Source organism: Pongo pygmaeus, chromosome 4, assembly GCF_028885625.2.
Source record: "Pongo pygmaeus isolate AG05252 chromosome 4, NHGRI_mPonPyg2-v2.0_pri, whole genome shotgun sequence".
Classification (NCBI taxonomy): domain Eukaryota; kingdom Metazoa; phylum Chordata; class Mammalia; order Primates; family Hominidae; genus Pongo; species Pongo pygmaeus.
Window position 1 is genome coordinate 154,633,250 of NC_072377.2, and position 24,963 is coordinate 154,658,212.

The 24,963-nt window shown below is 44.9% G+C and overlaps 1 protein-coding gene across 1 annotated transcript in view; it reads right to left on the minus strand.

Moving 5' to 3' along the window:
* Positions 1 to 2,310: 2,310 nt before the first annotated feature.
* The window catches only part of PDE6A (phosphodiesterase 6A), an 87,739-nt gene continuing 65,086 nt past the window's right edge, over positions 2,311 to 24,963 (minus strand). Inside the window, exons 17-22 of the mRNA XM_054488354.1 lie at positions 24,811 to 24,918; positions 9,870 to 9,933; positions 9,500 to 9,574; positions 7,946 to 8,029; positions 4,831 to 4,978; positions 2,311 to 2,660 (exon numbers count right to left, since the gene is read on the minus strand). Of these exons, the coding sequence (XP_054344329.1) occupies positions 2,584 to 2,660; positions 4,831 to 4,978; positions 7,946 to 8,029; positions 9,500 to 9,574; positions 9,870 to 9,933; positions 24,811 to 24,918 (556 nt within the window). The 3' untranslated portion in view covers positions 2,311 to 2,583. The remainder of the gene's footprint in view (positions 2,661 to 4,830; positions 4,979 to 7,945; positions 8,030 to 9,499; positions 9,575 to 9,869; positions 9,934 to 24,810; positions 24,919 to 24,963) is intronic.

A 24,963-nucleotide genomic window follows, 5' to 3' on the forward strand; every position in this document is an offset into this window, starting at 1 on the left:
AATAGAAAATGAAAAAAAATTAAGATTTGGACAAGTGTAACAAATTGACTTGCAAATTTTTAGCATGTTATTGTCATTTTCAACTTCTGGTTTATTTGTGCTGTTTTCAACATCAGTTACTATGGTATGAATGCTGACCAGGCCAGTGGCATTCTGCTAGGTATTGCAGACTTGCCAGAACATTCTTAGATTCGGTTTAAAAGAAGTAAGTCCTGGCCAGGTGCAGTGGCTCATGCCTGTAATCCCAACCCTTTGGGAGGCTGAGGCAGGAGGATTGCTTGAAGTCAGGAGTTTGAGGCCAGCCTGGGCAACAGAATGAGACCCCATGTCTACAAAGATAGGTTTTAAAAAATTAGCTGGGCATGGTGGTGCATGCCTGTGGTCACCGCTGCTTGGTAAGCTGAGATGGGAGGATTGCTTGAGCCCGGGAAGTTGGGGCTCCAGTAAGCTATGATCATACCATTGCACTCCAGCTTGGGCGACAGAGTGAGACCTTGTCATGAAAGATAGAAAGAGAGAAATTCTATCTGCCACATCTTTTTTTTTTTTTTTTTTTTTTTTTTTTTTGAGACAGAGTCTTGCTCTTGTCGCCCAGGATGGAGTGCAGTGGCATGATCTCAGCTCACTGCAACCTTCGCCTCCCAGGTTCAAGCGATTCTCCTGCCTCAGCCTCCTGAGTAGCTGGGATTACAGGTGCACACCACCACACCCAGCTAATTTTTGTATTTTTAGTAGAGATGGGGTTTCACCATGTTGGCCAGGCTGGTCTTGAACTCCTGACCTCAGGAAATCCACCCACCTCAGCCTCCCAAAGTGCTGGAATTACAGGCATGAGCCACCGTGCCCGGCCCACATCTATCTTTTTAAAGCAACAGAATGCCTGCTAATTTAAGAAACAGAAGTTCTGAAATTGAGAATAATTTGACTTAATTTATACTCTGTGAAATCTATGAAAAATCCAAGAGTAAAAAGTACATCTTCTTTTTTCTAAAAACCAACAAGAAGAAACAACTAAATTCAATGTGTGAAATTGTTTGGATCAGATTCAGGCAAGCCAACCATTGAAAATGTTCGTGAGAATGAAGGAAGGTTGATTAAGGGCTCGCATCACAAGTTGGGTGTCCCAGAAAGCAGACTCTAAAATGGACTTAGTCTGCAGGATGCTTATTAAGCAGTGCCCTGGGGACCGATGTTTGGGGAAGGGAAGGAAATAGGAGTGGGCAGAAGGAGAAGTCGAGTTGTGATGTGAGCCCAGTGACAGCCTTAGTGGACCCCACGAGGAGTCCTGGAGCTAGAACAGCCCTGCACAGTTATCCCATGCTCACCCAAGATGGGCAGGCCTCTCCACCTGGCATGGATCAGTCATTGGGTGTAGGCCACCCTGGGAAAGGCTGCAGTAACACCTGATGGGGCTGATACTAAGGGTCTGCCAACAGCACTCAAAGCTGGTGGGGTCCCAAGTCCTTTTGCTGAAGCTTGGGGTCTGTGCAGCCCATCAAAGCATACATCACAGCTGGGTATTAGGCAGGCATTGGTTGCATGGGCCAGTGATGCGGTTATGTTAGAAAACATCCTTATTTCTTTAAAGATGAGTTGGTAGAGGTGTGAAATGATATGTTTGGGATTTGCCTTTTCTTTTTTTTTTTGTTTGAGTCAGAGTCTCACTCGGTCGCCCAAGCTGGAGTGCAGTAGCATCATCTCAGCTCACTGCAACTTCCGCCTCCTGGTCTCAAGAGATCCTCTCACCTCTGCTTCCCAAGTAGCTGAGACTACAGGTGAGTGCTAATTTTTGTATTTTTTGTAGAGACAGGGTTTTGCCATTTTGCCCAGGCTGGTCTCAAACTCCTGGGCTCATGCAGTCTGCCCACCTCAGCCTCCTGAAGTGCTGGGATTACAGGTGTGAGCCACCACACCTGGCCAGGATTTGCCTTTAAACACTTGAGGTAAGAAAAAAAAAATTGAAAAGGAAATGTAAAAAGGACAGACGAAATGCATGTAGCAAAATCTTGATATTGGAATCTGGGTGATGGGTATGTGGGGATTCAACGTACAATTCTCTACTTTTGAAAATGGTTGAAAATTTTCAAGCCAGTGAATCTGGCATTAATTAAATGTAATTAAATGTTTAATTGATGTCTATGAAAGCTAGAATATTGGTTTTAGCTCAATAGGCAGTTCTCAAGACTGAAAGAATGTTTAAAAGCCACTGGATAAGGTATAAGCCAAGCTTGTTCAACCCACGGCCCGTGGGCCACATGCAGCCCAGGATGGCTTTGAATGCGGCCCAACACAAATTCATAAACTTTCTTAAAACATTATGAAATTTTTTTTTTTTTACGATTTTTTTTTTAAATTCAACAGCTATCATTAGTGTTACTGTATTTTACGTGTGACCCAAGACAATTCTTCTTCCAATGTGGTCCAGGGAAGCCAAAAGATTGAACAGTCCTGGAAGCTAAATTCTCTAACAGCTTTCAAATCCTATGACTCTTTTACTTCTCAAGGTGTGTGGTCTTCCACTGGCTTGAGTCATCTCTTCCCAGGAAAGGGTGGTGCCGTCCAGCCAGCAGATCCCCAGTGGTGTTACTGGATGCAGCAGGACTTGGATGTAGTTGCACCCCCTGGGCTGGCGTTTCCCCCTAGCTGATTTCCTGCGGCTGCTGCAATGAAACAGGAAAAAGAACACACCAGGTGATAAGAGGCTGCAGCGGGCTTCCCCTTTGATCTAATTTGGACCAAGACTTGCAAACTCAAAGGCTTTCAGTGGCCAACAAATAACAACACATGCAGAAGGCAAACCAGGTGTGAGGAGAATCACGGAAACTGAGAACATTTCTCTAAGAAAAATAGCAGCACAAGGATGATGATAAGTGAGAACCAGTACTTGGCACCAATGTCTGGGAGACTAGGGGAGCAGTGAACATGACAAACTAGAGACAGCCTCTGTCTCATCCAAAGGGGGCAGTTGCCACTCAGCTTCAGCCAATTTTTGTCATGCAAAAATGATAGACTGGTGTGGCCAGATCTTACCTTTTTACTCTTTTAAAAAGAAAAGCTGGGCCAGGCACAAGGCTCACACCTATAATCCCAACACTTCAGGAGGCTGAGGCAGGAAAATCACTTGAGCCCAGGAGTTGGAGGCCAACCTGGGCAACATAGCAAGACCTGGTTTCTACAAAAAAATACAAAAATTGGCCAGGCATGGTTGCATACACCTGAAGTCCCAGCTGCTAGGGAAGCTGAGGTGGGAGGATCACTTGAGGCCAGGAATTTGAGGCTGCAGTGAGCTATGATTGCGCCACTGCATTCCAGCCTGGGCAACAAAGCAAGACTCTATCTCCAAAAAAGAAAGAAAGAAAGGCTGTAAATCTGGATTTTTTAAATCTTAAATATTCCAATTTTAAAATGTGGCCCAAAAATTCACATTTAAAAAAATGTTGGTACTGATTCTCTAGCTATAAGAAAAAAAAGAAGGAGAAAAAAATGTAAGCCAAATCTGTATTTTTTTATCTGAAGGCCACAAATTTGCACTGACCTACTACTTGCCCAAAAGACAATTTGTACAAATTAGAAAAATGCACTTATTTCCCAGGATACCTCACTGCCATTTTTCTGGAAAATCAAAATAGCTATACACATCTGTGATGTACAGGACGCTCCCCGGAGTTGTGCAAAGCATAAACTACAAAACTCTTAAGTGGCCCTTACATTTGCAGCTGTCTATTTAGAATCAACCCACGCTGCCCAGAGCAGAGCTGAGGCCCTGACATTTTCCATGTGTAAGAGCCATGGATGAAGAGGGATGGGTGTGCAAAGGAGGGCAGTCAGGGTGAGGCAGGGACAAGATGCCATGTCCTGTGAGGAAACAGATCACACAACCAGTAAAAGAAATGACTTGGGGGAGGGCAGTGCTGTCAGTAGTAAAGAGTTAAAACAAACAAATCCCATTTGATTCTGAAGGCAGAACCATGACCACTAAGTGGAAGCTTCAACAAGGAGAACAATTTGAGTTCAAGGAAGACCTTTCTAATAGTGGTACTGAATGAGGATGTCGTATAAGATAGTGAGACCTCTGTCACTGGTGGTATGTAGGCATAAGCTCATGATGGTATAGATAGGATTCAAACATCAGACAGAAGGCTGGAAATAGGGCCTCAAATTCCTTCCAAGTCCGGGCGCGGTGGCTCATGCCTGTAATCCCAACACTTTGGGAGGCCGATTGGGAGGCCGAGGCGGGTGGATCACCTGAGGTCGGGAGTTCGAGACCAGCCTGGCCAATATGGTGAAACGCTATCTCTACTAAAATACAAAAATTAGCCAGGCATGGCGCTGGGTGCCTGTAATCCCAGCTACTCAGGAAGCTGAGGCGGAAGAATTGCTTGAACCTGGGAGGTGGAGATTGCAGTGAGTGGAGATCGTGCCACTGCTCTCCAGCCTGGGTGACAGAGTGAGACTCCGGCTCAAAAAATAAATAAATAAATAAATAAATATAAAATTCCTTCCAACCAATAATTATAGATCTTCTCCTTTGCCCCAGGGTAGGGACATATGTCCACAGCCCTAAAATCAGAGTCTGTGCTATGTTGGTTGCGGGGGCACTTGCTGGGAGGCCTGGATCGTTCCTCAGCCTCAATCTTGGGAACCAGGCTCTGTCTCTTACTGTGTGACTTGGTCTCTTCCAGCCTTGGTGCTCTCACACACAGAATGGGGACAGTATTGGCCATCAGGAGGCCTGAATGAGACTCCGTGTATGAGGCTCTGAGGTAGGACGCAGACACTGAGTGCTCAGGGAGTGGGTGGTGGGAGTCCCTGCTTCCCCCTTCCACAAACCTGACTTGGCCGACTGCTGTTTCTGCTTCTTCTCCTCCTGCACCTTCATCTTGGCATCGTACTCATCAGCAAGCGCCTTCCACTCCTTGCGATTGTTGGTGATCCCATCCAACATTGGGGTGATCTCCTCGTGGAAACGGGAGAATTCCTAGAAGAGAGAGTATGTGTCTCTGGTGCAAGGGCCAGGCCCCAGGGTCTGGGCTCAAGCGGGTGGCACAGCTGGAAACATCCAACACTGGAATGAGCTGCTTCGGAGTAGCAGGGCTCCCGCCACCGTGCTGATACTGCAGGGCCTCCCGCCACTGCGCTGATACTGCAGGGCCTCCCATCACCACGCTGATACTGCAGAGCCTCCCGTCTACACCAGCCCGTGCCTCACGTGCTTAGAAGCCTCCTGTGGCGCCCCTGTCCTTCAGCATGAAGTGAAAACCCCTTACTATGGCTTTCAAACTCCACGACCCAGTGTCATCCTGCCCTTGACCATCTTGCATTCTCCAAGCAATCCAAGTCTCTTAGTTCCTGGAGTGTGTCCTCCATTCTGTGAGCCTCACACAAGCTGCTCTTTTCCTTTTTTTTTCTTTCCAAGACAGGGCCTCACTGTCATCCAGGCTGGAGTGCAATGGCACAATCATAGCTCACTGCAGCCTGAAACTCCTGGGCTCAACCCATCCTCCCACCTCAGCCTCCCAAGTAGCTGGGACTACAGGCTCATGCCACCACACCCAGGTAATTTTTTTTATTTTTGTAGATACAGGGTCTCCCTATGTTGCCTAGGCTGGTCTCAAGCTCCTGGCCTCAAGTGATCCTTCTGCCTTGGCTTCTCAAAGTGCTGGGATTACAGGCATGAGCCACCATGCTCAACCCAAGCTGTTCACTTTGTTGGAACACTTTAACCTCCCCTTTTCTTCCTTGAGGCCTCCACTTACATGTCACTTCCTCCAAGAAGCCTCTTCTGGCCCCCTAGTGGAGTCCCCCACTGGAAGCTCCCAAAGCCCTCTCTTACCACATCTTGCTTCCTTGTCGTGACTCCCTTTGCTTGTCTCCCCGAGAGGCTGAGAACCTGGAGAGGGCAGGGACATTGGCCGCCTCATTCCCTGGGGTGGCCCTGGCCTAGCACAAGGTCTGGGACACAAGGATACTCAGTAAATATTTTCTGAGTGAAATCGGGATGTTGAGAAGATGATTTTTTTTTTTTTTTGGAAACTGAGTTTTGCTCTGTTGACCAGGCTAGAGTGCAGTGGTGCAATCTCGGCTCACTGCAACCTCCGCCTCCCAGGTTCAAGTGATTCTCCTGCCTCAGCCTCCCAAGTAGCTGGGATTACAGGCATGTGCCACCACACCTGGCTCATTTTTTTTTTTTGGATTTAGTAGAGAAGGGGTTTCACCATTTTGGTCAGGCTGGTCTTGAACTCCTAACCTCAAATGATCCATCTGCCTTGGCCTCCCAAAGTGCTGGGATTACCGGCATGAGCCACCTAGAAGATGATTCTTAAAGGCTCTTACAGCTCTTTGAGCATAGCATATTATAGTTTATGAGCAATTTATCTCCTCTGGTCCTCAAATTCCTGTGAGGTAGGAAAATAAGATTCATCACTTCTACATCTTTAGGTAAGGAAATTGAGATGCAGATTGATGGAGTGGATTTGCCCAATGTAAGAACAGCAAATCCAGGGCCCGCTGCGAAATGCCAGAGCCGACTGTGTTCAGATATGCCTGGGTTCTGATCCAGGCTCTGCCACAAACTATGCGATCTTGGGCGGGTCACTACCAGAGCTTACCTTCAGCCATTAAATCAGGACAGTAATAATACCTACCCCACAGTGTGGTTTTGATAACGTATATAAAGCACTTAGCCCAGTCTCCCTTATTTAATAATATTCCTGATGAGTAAAACTCATTCCCTCAGCTGGGCACCATGGCTCACGCCTGTAATCCCAGCACTTTGGGAGGCCGAGGTGGGTGGATTGTTTGAGGCCAGGAGTTTGAGACCATCCTGGCCAAGAAGGCAAAACCCCGTCTCTACTAAAAATACAAAAATTAGCCAGGTGTGGTAGCACATGCCTGTAGTCCCAGCTGCTTGGGAGACTGAGGCAGGAGAATTTCTTGAACCTGGAAGGTAGAGGTTGCAGTGAGCCGAGATCGCACCACTGCACTCCAACCTGGGTGACAGAGTGAGACTCCGTCTCAAAAAAAAAAAAAAAAAATTAGCTGGATGTGGTAGTGTGCACCTGTGGTCCCAGCTACTCAGAAGGCTGAGGTGGGAGGATCATTTGGGCGTGGGAGGTCAAGGCTGCTGTAAGCTGTGATGGTGCCACTGCACTCCAGCCTGGGTGACAGAATGAGACCCTGTCTCAAAAAAAAAAAAAAAAAGCCAGCAAAATCTCATGTCCTCAATGAAAAAAAAAGAAATATTACTGATGATAGTGGCAAGCATCAGCCGCTCTGCCCTGTGGGTCAGAGCACCCCAGTTAGTCTGAGTTATATCTCAGATGCTCTTGTTGCCTTCTAGAAAATTTGCACTTCTTCCTAGCAAAGGGCTGCAGCTCACACAGCATAAGGAGAACTGGGCTAAATCCTGCCTTATGGCTGAGTCCAGTGACACTGGCCCTGTCATTTTGCATCTCTGACTTTTGTCTTCTCATGTGTAACATGGCCAAAATTAAAATTAAAAGTCAGAGGTGGATGGTGGCACAGATAACAGAAAGTTGGGAGCAATGGGTTTCTCAAGAGGGAGACTAACTTTGAACAAGAGCTGAAAGAGAAAGTCCAGATTATCTTTTCACAATTACTTTTGGCCTATGATGTTTCCACCAGCTAGGGAAGTTAAAAGGACATATGTCTGCTATGTTTCCCCTTCCTCTGTGAATCCATGCTTAGTCATTTGCCCCACAATTATGTATTAAGCAACTAGGATGTGCCCTAGGCTGGAGCCTGGAGCTGCAATCACATAAGACCCATAGAGCTGTCCTGAGAATCAAATGCCATTAGAGATGAGAAGCGCTTTGTAAAGTATCACCCACTGGTCACCTGCGAGGGTTTATTATTCCTGATGTTGTCTGGAAATCCCAGGTTTATCAAAAACATCTTGTTGAGTCTGAGGAAGCCAAGGGCCTACCTTGTAGACGAAGGTGCAAACAAAGTCAATGAAGCCGACTTGAAGCTTAGGGAGTTCATCTGCTTTGTTTCTGTCCATCATGGGCTGTCATGGGGGAGAAAGAGTTAATTGCACTGGACAGTAAGAGAAACCCACCCTATCTATGAAGCATTCTTACTAAAATCAAACTGTAAACTCATCATGTTTCCAGACCTGATGAGCATTTTGCAGGAAATAGGAGAATAGAGAAACATGTTAAAGAACACCATGAGGGTGCAACCAACCAAATCCAGAATGTGGGAAACTGCACAAAAAAAAGACACACTGTCTTCAGCAAATAAATGGCATACCAGAAAAAGGCCAGAGGGTGGGAGGGATGGCAGGGCCTGCTACAGATTAAAAGAGACTTAAGAGACATTAAAACCAGAGGCAGTATGCTCCTTGATTAGATCCTGATTTGAACAAATCAACTGAATTATCTTTCTTAATCAAGAAAAATGAACAGAAATTGGGGATTAGATGATACTGAAGTATATGAATTTTGTGAGTGTGTTAATGGTATTATGGTTGTGTTTATGATTTTGTCCATATCAAGCTCTTGTCTCATAGAGATACGTACTAAAGTATTTATGGAAGAGATTATAGTGTCTGAGATTTACTTTAAAATACTGCAACCAAAAGCAAAAAAATGCACTGGAAGGAATAGATACAACAAGAATGGCAGACTGCTGCTAATTGTTGGCTCTAGCTGATGGGCACTAGAGTTCACTGACTATTCTCAATATATTTGAAAATATTACAAAGAGAGAGTGAGAACAACAAAGCCCATGGGGCCCTTCACGTGTTTCTTCACAACAGGACCTGCTCCTCCCAGCCTTCTACTCTCCCTCGGCTCCTGCCTAAGCCTGCCGTGGTGGCCTCTGCATCCTTAGCACACTCTCACAGGTTTAGCCTATCCAGGTGTCAATGGTTTGTCCCCAAAGTGTCTCTCTCTTTTACCCATCCTTTCCAAACCCTGCTTTACTTCCCAGCTTTGCCTTCAGGGACTTCAGGGAAACTTCGGGCTGCTCTCCCCATCTCCCCAACTCTGCATCTCCATGGGAAGCTGGCTGACTGTCTCAGCCAAGTTAACTTTCAATGTTGATAGGTGCACAACTTGCTCACTCTTTGCTGTTAGATTAGGGTCAGGGGAGGTGGATGGACTTCTAGACCTTTGAAATTGAAAGGGCAATCTAAGTGTTGGAGTCCACTTGCCAACCTCTGGAGTTGAGTGAGCTAAGGACACATTTCCCAAACTTTAGGAGAGCTTACTAGTTAGAGCGCTCATTGCAGGGGCCCACCCTCAGAGCTTCTGGTTGGGTAGACCTAGGGTGAGGCTTGTGAATATACATCCCTAACATGTTCTCAAGTAATGAGGTTGACAGTGGCCTGGAGACCACATTTTTAGAACCACTGCATTAGGAAAAGGTCATCTTTATGGTAAAGTCACACATCTCTCCATCACGGCAAGGTCATATCTAGGTCAGGATGGAGCACACACGCCTAACATCAGGCTGACCTCCCCTCTCTACTCACAATGGGATTCTGTTGCAGCACCGTGCGCTCCAGGTCGCCTTGTTCCCAGAATTCGGCAGCCACCAGCAGAGCTACCTGCAACAGACAGACACCCACACACGTAGAGTCAAAGCCCCAGCCCAATCCCCTACCCCTGCTCCCACCCCACTTGCAATTCCAACTCAACAAAAAGGATAAACCCACCCCTGTCCTGCCACCCTCACTTTTGCTGTCATCACTGGAGAGACATAAAGTGATTCCCATGTCTTGGTAGAGGAGGATGGAACACAGGTGAGCTGGTTCTGGAGCTGGGCTGAGAGAGTCCAAGCCTCATGACCTGCTGCCCCCAGTACTGGGATGCCCCTCCTCTTGGGTCAGCAGGAGTTCATACCTGGCTCTGCACCTCCCAGGGTTTGGTGATGGCTGAGAGATCACAGGCGGTCATCATCATGGCCCTGGGCACACAGGACACCCTCTATCAGTCCAGGGCCATTTAAGACTTCATGTACTGGTTAATTACATCTCTCTCACCTTTCTCCACCCCCACTAGTAGGTGACTTTGTCTCATTGTGAGGAAAGGGCTCACCCCCATTGCATTGGGGTTGGGCTTTGAAATCAGACAGGGTTAGATCCTGCCTCTGTCAGTGATCAGAGGTTGGACATTGGGCAACTACACCAACCTCTCTGAGCCTCCCTTTCCCTGTCTGTAATGATAATCGTACCTTACTCACAAAACAGGTGTAAGATTAAATGAGATTGTGGTTGGAGAAATCTAAGTATAGTGTCTGAACATGGTATGTGCATAAGGAACATGTACTGGGTTTTCTTCTGTATCAAGCACTGTTCCAGGGACTGTACAAACATCAATTTCATTTAAATCTCATCACATCTTCAGAGTCTCTTCACTCTTGTCTACTGTAGAGAAGTGTTTCTCAACTTTTTTTCTCATCATTGTTCCCTGACCCAACTGCCAACAAGCCTTTTTAGATACTTTTTCAGTAATTGCCCCACCATGAGCTTTTAATACCACAGATATGCTGTCCATCTGTTTGGAGAACCACAGGCCATTGTAATAGCTAAGATTTGCTCTCCTACCTCAAGAATCACTTTTTGCTCCATTGGAGGCAATATACTCCATTTTTCTATCAGTCAGTTAGCTTTTCTGATTTAGGAGTTTTGTTTAATACTAATAGATTTCTTTCTCTTCTAGGCCATTTCCTCACCTGGCAGAAACTCTCACACAAAAAATTTAAAAGGTAAAAAAAGAAAAAAGAAAACATATGGTGTAAAGAGAACTGTGAACAGCTGTAGCAAAGAGGCCTTGCATTAAGGCTTAGAAAGGGCCAGGTGCTGTGGCTCATGCCAGTAATCCCAGCCCTTTGGGAGGCTGAGGTGGGCGGATCATTTGCGGTCTGGAGTTCGAGACCAGCCTGGCCAACATGGTGAAACCCCATCTCTACTAAAAATACAAAAATTAGCTGGGCATGATGGCATGCACCTGTGATCCCAGCTACTCAGGAGGCTGAGGCAGGAGAATCGCTTGAACTCAGGAGGCGGAGGTTGCAGGGAGCTGAGATCACACCACTGCACTCTAGCCTGGGTGACAGATCGAGACTCCCTATCAAAAAAAAAAAAAAAAAAAAAAAAAAAAAAGGAGTGGAAGGGTGTGGGTAAAGAAAGTAGGTAGAAAGGTTCAAAGGTAAACTCTTAAGGGAGTGTTCCACTCATAGAAAGGCAAGACAGGTATTATTACATAGGTGGGTACGACAGAAAATAGAAAGGGAGGTGACACGGACAAAGAACTGGAGCAAGAGGAGGGAAAAAGGTGGGTGAATTTGAGAAAACATTTTAGAGCAGGTAATCCTGGTAATCCAGGGCCATGTGGCATGGGCCCTAAATTTCACGCCAGGGAGTGCAGACTGTATCCAGCAAGCAGTGGGGAGCGGTCGAAGGTTAAAGGCCCAGTTGTGACCTCTTCAGAGCTGTGCTGCAGGAAGGCAGCTGGCAGGACTTGTAGGATAGAGAAGGAAGAAAAGAGCAGGATGGAGGGGGATGGGGTGCTGCAGTAATTCAGCAGGAGGGCAGGAGAGCTGGCCTGCAGCAACGGCTGGCTGCGGCGGGGTGAGAGCAATGGGCAGGAGCTGGGGAGAGGGAGGAGTGAGAGAAGGCTGGGGCTCTGAACCTAACTTGCTGCTTGGATAATTTTACAATTAATCAGCTGTATGGGGCATATTTTCTATAAGCCGGTCTGTGAGGCTGTAAGAATTACTCATGGAATATTAACAAGTTTAAATAAAATCTTTAATTATGGGCCTGGCACAGTGGCTCACACCTGTAATCCTGGCACTTTGGGAGGCTGAGGAAGGAGGATCACTTGAGGCCAGGAGTTTGAGATTAACCTGCGCAAAATAGTGAGACCCTGTCCCTATGAAAAATACACAAATTAGCCAGGCGTGGTGGCATATGCCCGTAGTCCCCGCATTTTGGGAGGCTGAGGTGAGAGGATCGCTTGAGCCCAGGAGTTTGAGGCCACAAATTCAAATGGCTCTTTAAGTAAGCTTTCAGAAGTGCATACATTTCTTAGAAACACCTTTATGCTTTGTAATAACCTCAGAATACATGCCCTATGCTTTAATAAGTGCTGTGGACATGTTCACTTACTGTCAGATAGGTTGAGCAAATAAATGCTCAGCTATGCATGTAGGAGTCACTGGCTCCCTGGTGGCGTCAGGAGGGCACTGGATGCTTACTTTCCTTAGCTGGAAGGATCATGTGAAAAACACTCCCAGTGGTGCAGAAACACACCTAAGAATTTTATAGACAGAGATTTGCTGTGTGCATGGGATGAAGGAAGGACACTGAGGTGCCAGAAAAGCCAATTCGAGCCTTGTGCCCTAAAGATGAGGCTTCACATTCACTTCAACACTTCCCCCTTATATGCACTGGGGTCCCAGGTGCTGTGCTGGGCACAGGGGATCCAGAGGGGCCAGCAGGGAGGTCATAGTCACTCAAGGAACACAGGGCAAAAAAAAAAAAAAAAAAAAACTGTCATCACAATATGCTAAGTAGAATGGCAGAAAAAGGTCCAAGGTGAAAAAAAAAAGAAGAAAGAGAGAGAAAGAAAAAAAAAGAAAGAAGAAAGAAAGGAAAAGAAAGAGAAAGAAAGAAAGGAAAAGAAGAGAAGAGAAGAGAAAAGAAAAGAAAAAAAGAAACCCAAAGTGAAGGTGACTAGCTCAGCCCAGGTGCCATCTAAGAGGTGACAATGGAGCAAAGGCCTTGAGGGGTACATAGGAGCCCTCTGTAATGGACAGAATGTTTGTCTCTTCCCAGTCTTGTATGTGGAAGCCCTAATCTCTAACATGATGCTATTAGAAGACAGGGTCTTTGTGGGTTGATGAGGTTTAGATGAGGTCATAAGGGTGCAGCCCCCATCATGGGGTCATGGCCTTCATCACCATGGAAGAACACACAGGGAAAGCGGCCTCTGCCGGCTAGGAAGAGGCTGGGCTCACATGGTCCGTGCTCTCAGAGATCTTGCAGATGTGCTGGGGAATTGCACATTTATCCCACACATGCAGGTTAACATGAAACAAACAACTGCTCTGAAGGAAAGGACTTCCATTCTTGGAGATGACATGAGAAAGAGAAACTGACTGAGGTCTGGGAGTTCAGGGAGGGCTTCCCTGAGAGAGTGCTCCTGGAGCTGATAACTGTAGGATGTGTAACCATTTACTTGCTAAAGAAGGGAGTGGGAGAAACACATTCCAGGCAGAAGGATCATCTAGTGTGCAGGGCCTGGTAGAAGGAAGCCTGGCACAAAGAGCTTAAAGGTTGGGGGAGCTCAGGGAGCAGGTGGGAGACCTGGTAAGAGAAGCTCCACAGAGGAACAGGGGCAGCCCACGCAGAGCCCAGGCGCCGCTGCGAGGGGATAGTCTTCATGCTATGAGCATCAGGAAAAGCCACGGGAGTTAGAACAGAAGGGTGACATGGTCACATTTGTATTTCACAGAAATCACTATGGCTTCAGTGTGGAAGGGACAGGAGCATACACAGGGAACCCAGTTAGGAAGCCACTGCAGGATCTGGACAAGAGATGGAGCTGGCAATAAAGAGAAGTGTCCAGACAGATATGGCACTTAGGAAGTCAACTCAGCAGCATTTGGGGACAGGTTAGACATGCAAAGTGAGGAAGAGAGAGGTGTCAGGATGGAATAAAGGACAACACGGTTATAATGCAGAAAGAAGCAAGAGTACGCCACAAAAATATTGTATGCTCAGAAATGTGAACCTTATGCTCTCAGTAGACGAACTGTCAAGAGGAGGGGATGGAGTTCAATAGGACAGCGGTGCAAAATTCCATGCAGGGCTTTGGAATCAGACAGAGCTGAATTAGACCTTCCATCTTCTCCCCACTTGCTGTGTCCAGGGCAAGCGACTTCATGTCTTTGAGTCCCAGTCTGTTTGTTTGTAAAATGAGATATTCATGTTAGGTTGGATCCCATGAAATTCTGATTTTGTTAGTCCAAATCAGTTAAAATTCAGCAGTTTCCTACGGGTCAATGTAATATATCCTTTTTAAGACTTACTGTGATGATCACATAAGATGCTTTTGTAAATGCACCCAATGTCCTCATCTTCATTATCAGCACCTGCATTCATCTCATTCACGTTCTGGGTCACCCTCGTGTGTAGAGCTCTTAAAAGCAAGCTGAGCTCTTATCTGCCTGGAGCATCCCCAAGGCAAATGTTTCTTCCTGAAACATTTGACTCCTTGGCTGTGAGTTTCAGTGGCACTTCTTCCTGACTCCTGGCCAACTTGCAGGAAAAGCATTCCAGCCTTCCCCTTAGCCAGCCCTTTCAGGACATTTACTCAGACCCTCTCTGGAATTACATCTGTCTGGAGGGTACAGCAGGAGACCCTGCCGGGGAAGGCCTTGGAGGAGCCTAAGAAAGCAGTGGGTGTGCAGGCAAGGGCTGGTGTGGCTGAGTCCAAGTCCTTGATGCTCCACAGATGCCTGCGTGACACCAGCTAAGTCACATTGTCTCTCTGGGCCTCACTTTCCTCATTTGTAAAACACTAGACCAGGAATTGGCAAACTCTTTCTGTAAAGAGCCAGACAGTAAATATTTGAGGTTTTACAGCCTACATAGTCCCTACTGCAAAGACTGAGCTCTGCCACTGCGATGTGAGAGCAGCCGTAGATAAGCACAGCATGGATAAGCAGGGCCAGCTCGTCCATTCAGCAGAGCACCGAGGGCCCACGATATTCTCCAGGGCCCATGAAAATATTTCAATTTCTTTCAAGATCAGCAGGAAAAAAGGACACAACAGGAATGAATATGTAAGAATGAATTCAGTCTGGATTATATTTGTCTTCACACCAACACAATCATAAAATATAATTTGTATTTACTTATTTACTTTTATGGAAGAAGGAGGCACAAAGACAAAAGTGCCTAGGACCCAAGAAAGTCATAATGTGGCCCTCTGTAAAAGAGTACAGCTTTATTTATGGAGACTGAAGTCTGAATTTCTTATGATTTTCATTTGTCATGAGATACTGTTTTTTTTTTTTTTTTTTGAGACAGAGTCTCACTCTGTTTCCCAGGCTGGAGTGCAGTGGCATGATTTAGGCCCACTACATCCTTTGCCTCTGGAGTTCAAACGATTCTCCTGCCTCAGCCTCCTGAGTAGCTGAGATTACAGGTGTGCGTCACCGCGCCCAGCTAATTTTTGTATTTTCAATAGAGACAGGGTTTCATCATGTTGACCAGGTTAGTCTCAAACTCCTGGCCTCAAGTAATCCGCCTGCCTTGGCCTCCCAAAGTGCTGAGATTACAGGTGTGAGCCACCACGCCTGGCCATGAAATATTATTCTGTTGATTTTTTCCCCCAACCATTTAGAAATATAATAGCCATTCTTAGCTCATGAGCCATACACAAACACCGCAGTACTAGAAGATCTGTGAGCCTTTCCAACTCATGGTTTGGTCAGACTGTCAGAAGCAAAATCTGGAATTAAGCGGAAATGTCAAGAGTTTGATGAAGACTAGGAAGTCACACCCTCACTCTAGAGTTTCTATAATATCTTGACCCTAGAGTAAAATTACTGAAGTAGTCCTAGCTACTTAGGAGGCTGAGGCAGGAGGATCATTGAGCCTGGGAGGTTGAGGCTACAGTGAGCTATGATCATGCCACCGCACTTCAGTCTGAGCAACAGAGCAAGACCCTGTCTATAAAAAAAAAAAAAAAAAGAAAAAAAGAAAAAGTCAGAGTCAATTGGTGTGGACCTTCAACCACAGGAAGCCCGTGGACATAAGCATTCCAAGATAATCAAAACACAAGAAGGGAGTGTTGGGTTTTTCCTCACAACAACCAATCCTGACACCAACTGGGTGTCTTACAATTCATTTCAACTCTGATACTAAATTCCTATAGTTAGCATCAGACCCGACAGGTTAAAGGGTTCAGTCCCGCAAGACTGCCTCACTTCAGAGGCCAGCCACAAGTATGGGGTCCCCAAGTTACCTACCCTTCTGTCTGACTTGGCAACAAAGTTGAAATGTGTCCCTGCGTTCGGGTTCAGTAATTTGCTAGATGAGCTCACAAATCTCAGGGTAACACTTTACTTACAATTTCTGGTTTATTATAAAGGATACAGCTCAGAAACAGCCAAATGAACGTGATGCATAGACAAAGTTATGGGAAGGGGAATGCATGCCAGCCTCCCACCACCTCGAAGTATTCACCAAACCAGAAGCTCTCTAAACCCTGCTGTTTAGAGGTTTCTATGGAGCTTTTTTTGTTTTTAATCACAGAAGCATGATTGATTAAATCATTATCCACTGGCAATTAACTCAATCTCCAGCCTCTTCCCTCCCTGGAGGTTGGGGATGGGGCTGAAAGTTCCAAGCTTCAAATGAAGGCTTGGTCTTTCTGGTGACCAGCCCCTAGCCTGAAGCTGTCTATGGTCCTGCCAAGAGTCATCCCATCAGAACAAAAGATGCTCCTATCACTCACTCATATCATTCCAAGGGTTTTAGGATCTCTGCCAGGAACCAGGAACAAAGACCAAACATACATGTCTTCTTATACCACAGGAAGCACCGAACACCACTACCTACTGCACTGTGTTCCACATACTCCAGCTCAGCCCCCATGATGGTCCACAAAGTAGGCACTACCATGATCCCCATTGAGCAGATGAGGACACTGAGGTGAGGGAGTAAGTCACCTGCTCAAGGTCACACCACCAATAAATGAAAGAGCCGAGACTTGAACCCAGGCTGTCTGATACCAAAGCCCCAAGTGTGTAACAGCTACATGCTACCCAGGTGTGAAGAAGTTCCAATTATACACCTAAGCAATGGGCCCTGAGATGGCTTTATAACAAACAGCTGGGCCAATTTTTGCCCCAGGGGATATTTGGCAATGTCTGGAGACATTTTTGATTGTCACAACTGGGGAGGGGTGGGAGTGCTCCTGGTATCTAATCCTGTGCATCCCACAAGGTGCAGAACAGCTCCACAACAGGGTTGCCAGCCCCAAATGTCAACAGGGTAAGATTGAGAAACGCTGCATTACAGGTCTCCCAATATTTTTCGTTAAATCCCTACCTAAAGAATTTTGAAAAGTGCTACCTTCTTGCACATTTTTAAGTTGACATCTTAAACTATTACATCATAAGTTTAATATTTTCAAAGGATCTAATTTATAGCACATTATACATACTGACCTTTTTTTTTTTTTTTTTTTGAGTCGGAGGAGCCTCGCTCTGTCACCCAGGCTGGAATGCAGTGGCACCATCAGGGCTCACTGCAGCCTCAACCTCTCGGGCTCAAGCAATCCTTCCACCTCAGCCTCCTGAGTAGTTGGGACCACAGGTGCGTGCCACCACACCCAGGGAAATTTTTATTTTTTATAGAGACAAGGTCTCGCTATGTTGCCCAGGCTGGCCTCCAACCCCTGAGCTCAAGCCATCCTCTCGCCTCAGCTTTGCAAAGTGCTAGGATTACACATGTGGCCACTGTGCCCGGCCATACTGACTTTTTAAAATAAATTTGTTGCGTCATTCTTTACCCATAATAAAAGCACATGAGCAAGCTTTTCTTTAAGAGTCTAGAGTTTTACATCTTTCCTTGTCTCTGTAAACCTCTATTTCTACTTGACTTCCCCATAGAATTTTATCCTAATATTGTGTGTATATGTGTACATGTATATGCATATGTGTTTCTGTATATATGTGTGTGTGTACACTACATATATGCTTGAAAGTCCTTCATTGATCAAGTTTCATAATTACCTGCAATCAATTATATCCATTTATTGAAATTATATAATTAAAATTTTTTCTTTGACCATAAGCCTCTAAGTGTTGAAAAATTTTCTTTTGGATTAAGTTATTATTACACAATTAAATAACAAAATATACTACCTATTTTTACAAATAATTGTGAAACACTCAAAGCACCCTTTTTTGAATTCATCTACTAACAATATAGGATGGGATTTTTAAAAAAGTATTGGTTTATGAATGAATATTTCTTATTACTAGACTGAAGTAGGATTCAGCATCTATTTTTTGCCCATTTTTCCTCTTTTTTTTTTTTTTTTTTTTTAACCAGAGTCTCTCTGTTACCCAGGCTGGAGGGCAGTGCAGTGGCATGATCATAGCTAGCTGTAGCCTGAAATTCCTGGGCTCAAGTGATCCTCCCACTTCAGCCTCCCAAGTAGCTTGCACCACCATACCTGGATAATTTAAATTTTCCAAGACAGAGTCTTACTCTGTCGTCCAGGCTGGAGTGTGGTGGTTCCATACCAGCTCACTGCAAACTCCGCCTCCTCGGTTCAAGCGATTCTTGTGCCTCAGCCTCCACCGTAGCTGGGATTACAGGTGCAAGCCACCGTGCCCGGCTAATTGTTTTTTGTATTTTAATAGAGATGGGGTTTCACCATGTTCCCCAAGCTGGTCTTGAACCTCTGAGCTCAGGAAATCTGCCCGTCTCAGCCTCCCCACCATGCCCAGTTCCTATTTTTAAATTTAAATAAGCATGTTACAATACATCCAACTTACCTTTTATTTTTAATTCTAAGAAAGGTAAAGGTACATGGAGGGTATGTAGGTAGACTAGACAGACAGACAGATAGATGATGATGATGATGATAGATAGATAGATAGATAGATAGATAAATAGATACATGATAGGTAGATGATAGATATAGATAGATAGATAGATAGATGATAGATAGATAGATAGATAGATAGATGATAGATAGATAATATGATTCTGTTGAGAGACTATTGACCAAATAAAAAAGAAAGAAAAAAAATTGTAAAGACAGATGATAGAAAGAAGACAGTGATATGGATTAAATCAGTTGCTACCATCTTCAGTATGTATTACTGATGTGCCTTTGCCCTAGTGTCATGGTCCCTGGACAGTGTTACATTCTCTGAAAGAAGCAAGATATTTAAATGAAAAATCCTTCACCTGCTGCTCCCCTATACAACCCCACCCACTGGCTAGGAATGGGGGTGGGGTTCAGGGGGAGTGCCTGGCAATTAAAGTTGTAAAAACTCTTGAACAAATAGTCTGGGTCCAGTGGTTCATGCCTGTAATCCCAGCACTTTGGGAGGCCAAGGTGTAAGAATGGCTTGAACCCAGGAGTTTAAGATCAGCCTGGGCAACATAGTAAGACCTTTATTTGTCTCTACAAAAAATTTAAAAAGAGTCTCACTCTGTCACCCAGGTTGGAGTGCAGTGGTGCAATCTTAGCTCACTGCAACCTCTGTCTCCTGGGTCCAAGCAGTTCTCCTGCCTCAGCCTCCCAAATAGCTGGGATTACAGGCACACACCATAATGCCTGGCTAATTTTTGTATTTTTAGTAGAGATGGAGACTCGCCATGTTGGCCAGACTGGTCTCGAACTCCTGACCTCAAGTGATCCACCCGCCTTGGCCTCCCAAAGGGCTGGGATTACAGGCATGGCCACCAGGCCCGGCCCCTTCCTTAGATTTATAATGCCTTAATTATAAGCGGCTGTGACACCACCAGTATGGTGGACTCTCGAACAACACGGGTTTGAACTATGCAGGTCCACTTACACATGAATTTTTTTCAACTGAACGTGGATTGCAGGATGCAAAACCCATGTGTGGAGGGGCCGACTCTTCACATCCAAGGGGTTTTCAGGGCTACTGCAGGACTTGAGTTTGTACCAATTTTGGTATACTAGGGGGTCCTGGAGCCAATCCCCTGAGTATACCCAGGGATAACTGTATTTCAAATAGTCCCTCCGTTTGGCTGGCCAGAGGTTTTTGTCTCTACGACAATGCACTGCAGGAAGATTCAAGAAAGAATGGAGTTTGCCTTTATTTTGTAAGGTGGGGAAGAATGAGAGAATGCTGTGCCTACTGGGCTGCTTCTTTCTCAGGAAGATTAATATTACAAAAGAAAATGCTGATTCCCTTAAGGCTATCTATGCTGATATACATCTTGGAAGGACATGAGTTCCCAGAGGGATATGTGTGCCGTCAGCTGAAGATGCCTATGTAAGGTCACCTTGACTTGACAATGATTGAGATCCTGCTCCTGGCTTTTTTTTTTTTTTTCTTTTAAGATTAAACATAATACCTTTCATTTGATGTCATTTCTTTGCAAATCTGTAAGATATTCCATTGTATGAAAATCGTTTATTTAACCTGGCTCCCCATTGCTAGGTATTTTGATTGTTTTCAATCCTGTTTGTGTTACAGACAATGCTGCAACAAACAACTCTGTACACAACTTGGTGCACTTGTGGGAGAATATCTGGAGGGGAAATCCTGGAAGTGGGATTGCTGGGTCAAAGGGCATGAGCACTTCCAGCTTTGATAGATGTTGCCAAATCGCCCTCTGCAAAGACTGAGCCTGTTTGCGCTCCCACATGGGGAACGAGGTGGCCCTTTCCCTCACTCTGCCCAACATAGTATGTAAGCAAATGTTTTCATCTTTGACAATAGGAGTTAACAATTATACCTCATTGTAGTTTTATAATCACCGTCTTTTCATAGGTTCATATCCCACCGTAACTTTTCTGGGAACTGTCGGTTTGTGCATTTTGCCCATTTTTTTATTGGATTAGTCTTTTCCTGGAATCATATTAACACTTTATTCACTGAGGAAATTAGCTCTTTTTCTCTTAGAAGTGGTGCAAATATTTACCCCCAGCTTATCACTTACTTTCCTATTTAGACTATGTGTTTTTGTGTGTTGTACAGAAATCCTTAATTTTTCATAGTCAGATTTCTCCATCTAATTTTATGACTTATGATTTTCATGTCGTATTTTATTTATTTTTATTTTGTTTTGTTTTATTTATTTATTTATCTATCTATCTATCTTGAGATGGAGTCTCGCTCTGTCGCCCAGGCTGGAGTGCAGTGGTACAATCTCGGCTCACAGCAACCTCCACCTCCCACATTCAAGCCACTCTCCTGCTTCAGCTTCCCAAGTAGCTGGGATTACAGGCGCCCGCTACCTCGCCTAGCTAATTTTTGTATTTTTAGTACAGATGGCGTTTCACAATGTTGGCCAGACTGGTCTCCAACTCCAGACCTCAGGCGATCTGCCTGCCTCAGCCTCCCAAAGTGTTGGGATTACAGGCATGAGCCACTGTGCCCAGCCTCATGTCACATTTTGAAAAGCTCCCTCTGAAATTATTCTTCTTAATTCTTCCATGCTTTTTTCGTGCTCTCTTTTCTTTCCCTGGTTATTTTAAAATTTTTATGACATCTGGAGTTTATTTTGGTATAAGGAATCAGATAGAGATCTAACTTCATGGCCATCCCATTGTCCCAACACCATTGACGAACTTACACCTTTCTCCACTAGTATAAAACCCACTTTGAGCACAGACATAGTCCTTAAGTTCATCCCATTGATCTGAATGACTTCTCCTGCCTAAGACAGAACTGCCTTTAGTTCTGCTGGTCACCATTATTACTCTTCTATGTCAGAATTTTCTGGCTATTCTTTTTTATCTTTTTTCTTTTTCTGGTTATTCTTGCGTACTCATTTCTCATAAGAATTTTTTCAGTCAGCTTCCTAATTCCCCCAGAATAAAGCAGGGTTTTTTTGTTTGTTTGTTTGTTGATTGGTTGGTTGGTTTGTTTTGGAATCACCCTTAAATGAATAATTAATTAGGGAGAATAGACAACTTTCTAAATCAAGTCCCCCTATCCAATAGCAGGGTGTTCCTTTCAACTATTTAGTCCTTCTGCTGAGCCATTTTGAAATGTCCAGCTATAGAAGTCAAAAAAAGAAAAACATTAGGAAAAAACAGAAGTCAGCTGGGCGCGGTGGCTCACGCCTGTAATCCCAGCACTTTGGGAGGCCAAGGCGGGCGGATCACGAGGTCAGGAGTTCGAGACCAGCCTGACCAACATGATGAAACCCCGTCTCTACTAAAAATACAAACAATTTTAGCCAGGCATGGTGTTGCATGCCTGTAATCCCAGCTACTCAGGAGGCTGAGGCAGGAGAAGCCCTTGAACTCGGGAAGTGGAAGTTGCAGTGAGCCAAGATTGCGCCACTGCACTCTAGCCTGGGCAACACAGTGAGACTCCATCTCAAAAAAAGAAAAGCACAAGCAGAAGTCAATAAATAAATAACCAAAATGAGATACCGTCTGGCACCAGTCACAATGGCAATTATTAAAAAGTCAAAAGAAGTCTGGGTACTTCGGAAGGCCGAGACAGGCAGATCACTTGAGGTCGGGAGTTTGAGACCAACCTAGCCAACATGGTGAAACCCCGTCTATACCAAAAAATACAAAAAAATTTAGCTGGGAATGGTGGCGGGTGCCTGTAGTCCCAGCTACTCTGGAGGCTGAAGCACGAGAATTGCTTGAACCCAGGAGGTGGAGGTTGCAGTGAGCCGAGATAGTGCTGCTGTACTCCAGCCTGGGTGACAGAGTGAGACACAGTCTCAGAAAAAATAAAAGAAAAGAAAAAGTCAAAACAGAACAGATGCTGGTAAGGCTGTGGAGAAAAAGGAATGCTTATGCATTGCTGGTGAGAATATAAACTAGTTCAGCCACTGTGGAAAGCAGTTTGGAGTTTCCTCAAAGAACTTAAAGTAGAATTACCATTCGACCCAACATCTCATTACTGGGTATGTATCCAAAAGAAAACAAAGAGTTCTACCAAAAAGACACATGCCCTAACATGTTCATCACAGCACTATTCACAATAGCAAAACATGGAATCAACCTAGGTGCTCATCAACGGTGGATTGGATAAAGAAAATGTGTTGCATGCACACCATGGAATACTACACAGCCATAAAAAAGAACAAAATCATAGCCTTTGCAGCAACATGGATGGGGTTGGAGGCCATTATCTTAAGTGAATTAACACAAGAATGGAAAACCAAATACTGCATATTCTCACTTATAGGTGTGAGATAAACATTACATATACATGGACACAAAGATGGCAACAATAGATACTGGGGACTACACAAGGGGAGACGGAGGAGAGTGTGGGCTAAAAAACCACATACTGAGTGCTATGCTCACTACCTGGGTGAGGATCGTTTGTACCCCAAACCTCAGTGTCACACAATATACCCATGTAACAAAACTGCCCATGCATCCTTTAATGTATAATAAAAGTTGAAATTATAAATAAATAAATGTGGCTGGACGTGGTGGCTCACACTTGTAATCTCAACACTTTGGGAGGCCAAGGGGGGGTGGATGGCTTAAGCTCAGGAGTTCAAAACCAGACTAGGCAACATGGCAAAACCTGTTTCTATCAAAATTACAAAAATTAGCTGGGTGTAGTGGGTGTGCCTGTAGTCCCAACTACTAAGGAGGCTGAGGTGGGGGGATTGCTTGAGCCTGGAAGGTTGAGGCTGCAGTGAGTCCTGATCACCACTGCACTACAGCCTGGGCAATAGAGCAAGACCCTGTCTCAAAAATAAATAAATAAATAAATAAATAAAATGTCCAAGGGGGCAGCTCCTGGTCAGTCTATGAGTAACCGTGGGCTGAGCATGCCCCCTTGTTCAGTGAAAGCAGATTGCACTGCTCCCAGAATCAGGGTACCTTTGTGGGAGGCCTGGTTGGACAACTGCAGGGCTGAAGGAGTGGCAACTTGCTGCCGCCCTCCCCCACCCCCCACTTTCTGGAGCCTGTCCCAGTGGTCTCCTCTTCTCTGTTGCAGACATTTGCAATGCTTGTGGCTTAATCAGGCCTCATTTCCACAGAAGCATCTGGGGATAAACAAATAACCCAATGCTTCCTAGGCAACTAGTCAGCCTTGTCTCCCCTGCAACTTTTCCTGACCATTGCCTTCAATGCCCAGGACCCATCACAGAGGAGCCAGGGGACGATTTGGCTTGGGCCACATATTCATAAAAGGCCTCAAATTTACACTTCTCACCCCATTGTCAGTTGAGGTGAATCATGGAAGCACACTTAGAAAACTGAAAAAAGACATTCACCAGACAATTTAAATTGGAGTCCCATTACCAACCATGCCAGACCATGCACTGTAAATTTCATACCAACCAAAACCAATTTGTGACTAGCACAGCTATATTGTGGGATATTGTCCTATGTAAAGGAATACATTAAAAATTAAGCCTATATGTTTTGAATGACACATTAACTATCACTTAAACTTTAATTCGGGCCGGGCGTGATGGCTCACGCCTATAATCCCAGCACTTTGAGAGACAGAGGTGGGTGTATCACTTGAGGTCAGGAGTTTAAAACCAGCCTGGGCAACATGGCAAAACCCGGTCTCCACTAAAAATACAAAAATTAGCTGGGCGTGGTGGTAAGTGCCTGTAATCCCAGCTACTACGGAGGCTGAGGCAGGAGAATCGCTTGAACCTGGGAGGCAGAAGTTGCAGTGAGCCGAGATCACACCACTACACTCCAGCCCGGGTGACAGAGCGAGACTCTGTCTCAAAACAAAAAACAAAACAAAACAAAAACGCCTTAATTGCTGTAGTGCTTTCTGTTGTATCAAAAACTTGAAAGTTATTTCAGTTTACCACCCAAATCTTAGATATTATGATTGAACTACTTCAAATAACATATTTTTTTATTCAGATAAATAAAACAATAACATACTGTCTTGCATTTTTAGTGCTAAAATAAAGATTAAACATATAGCTTGTGCAATTGGAATTTGGCATAACTTCATTTTTTTCATATGTTGAAGGCCTCCAAAATGAAATAGTCCCAAGGCTTGTTGAGGGCAACAAGAGCTGTCAGTGCGTCTCGCCGCATGATCCTAAGCCTAAGAGGATCAGGTTTTAACCCCATCCCAACTCACATAACGATTTCCTTCCGTGTCTGCTCCAGCATCATGTACTGTGTCCACTCCTGTTCACTCTCATATGTCTTAGACTGATCCACGATCTTTTGGAACATCGTCCTCTTCCTACAAAACATATCAGTCTAGTAAAGGGAGCAAGTCTTAGAATAA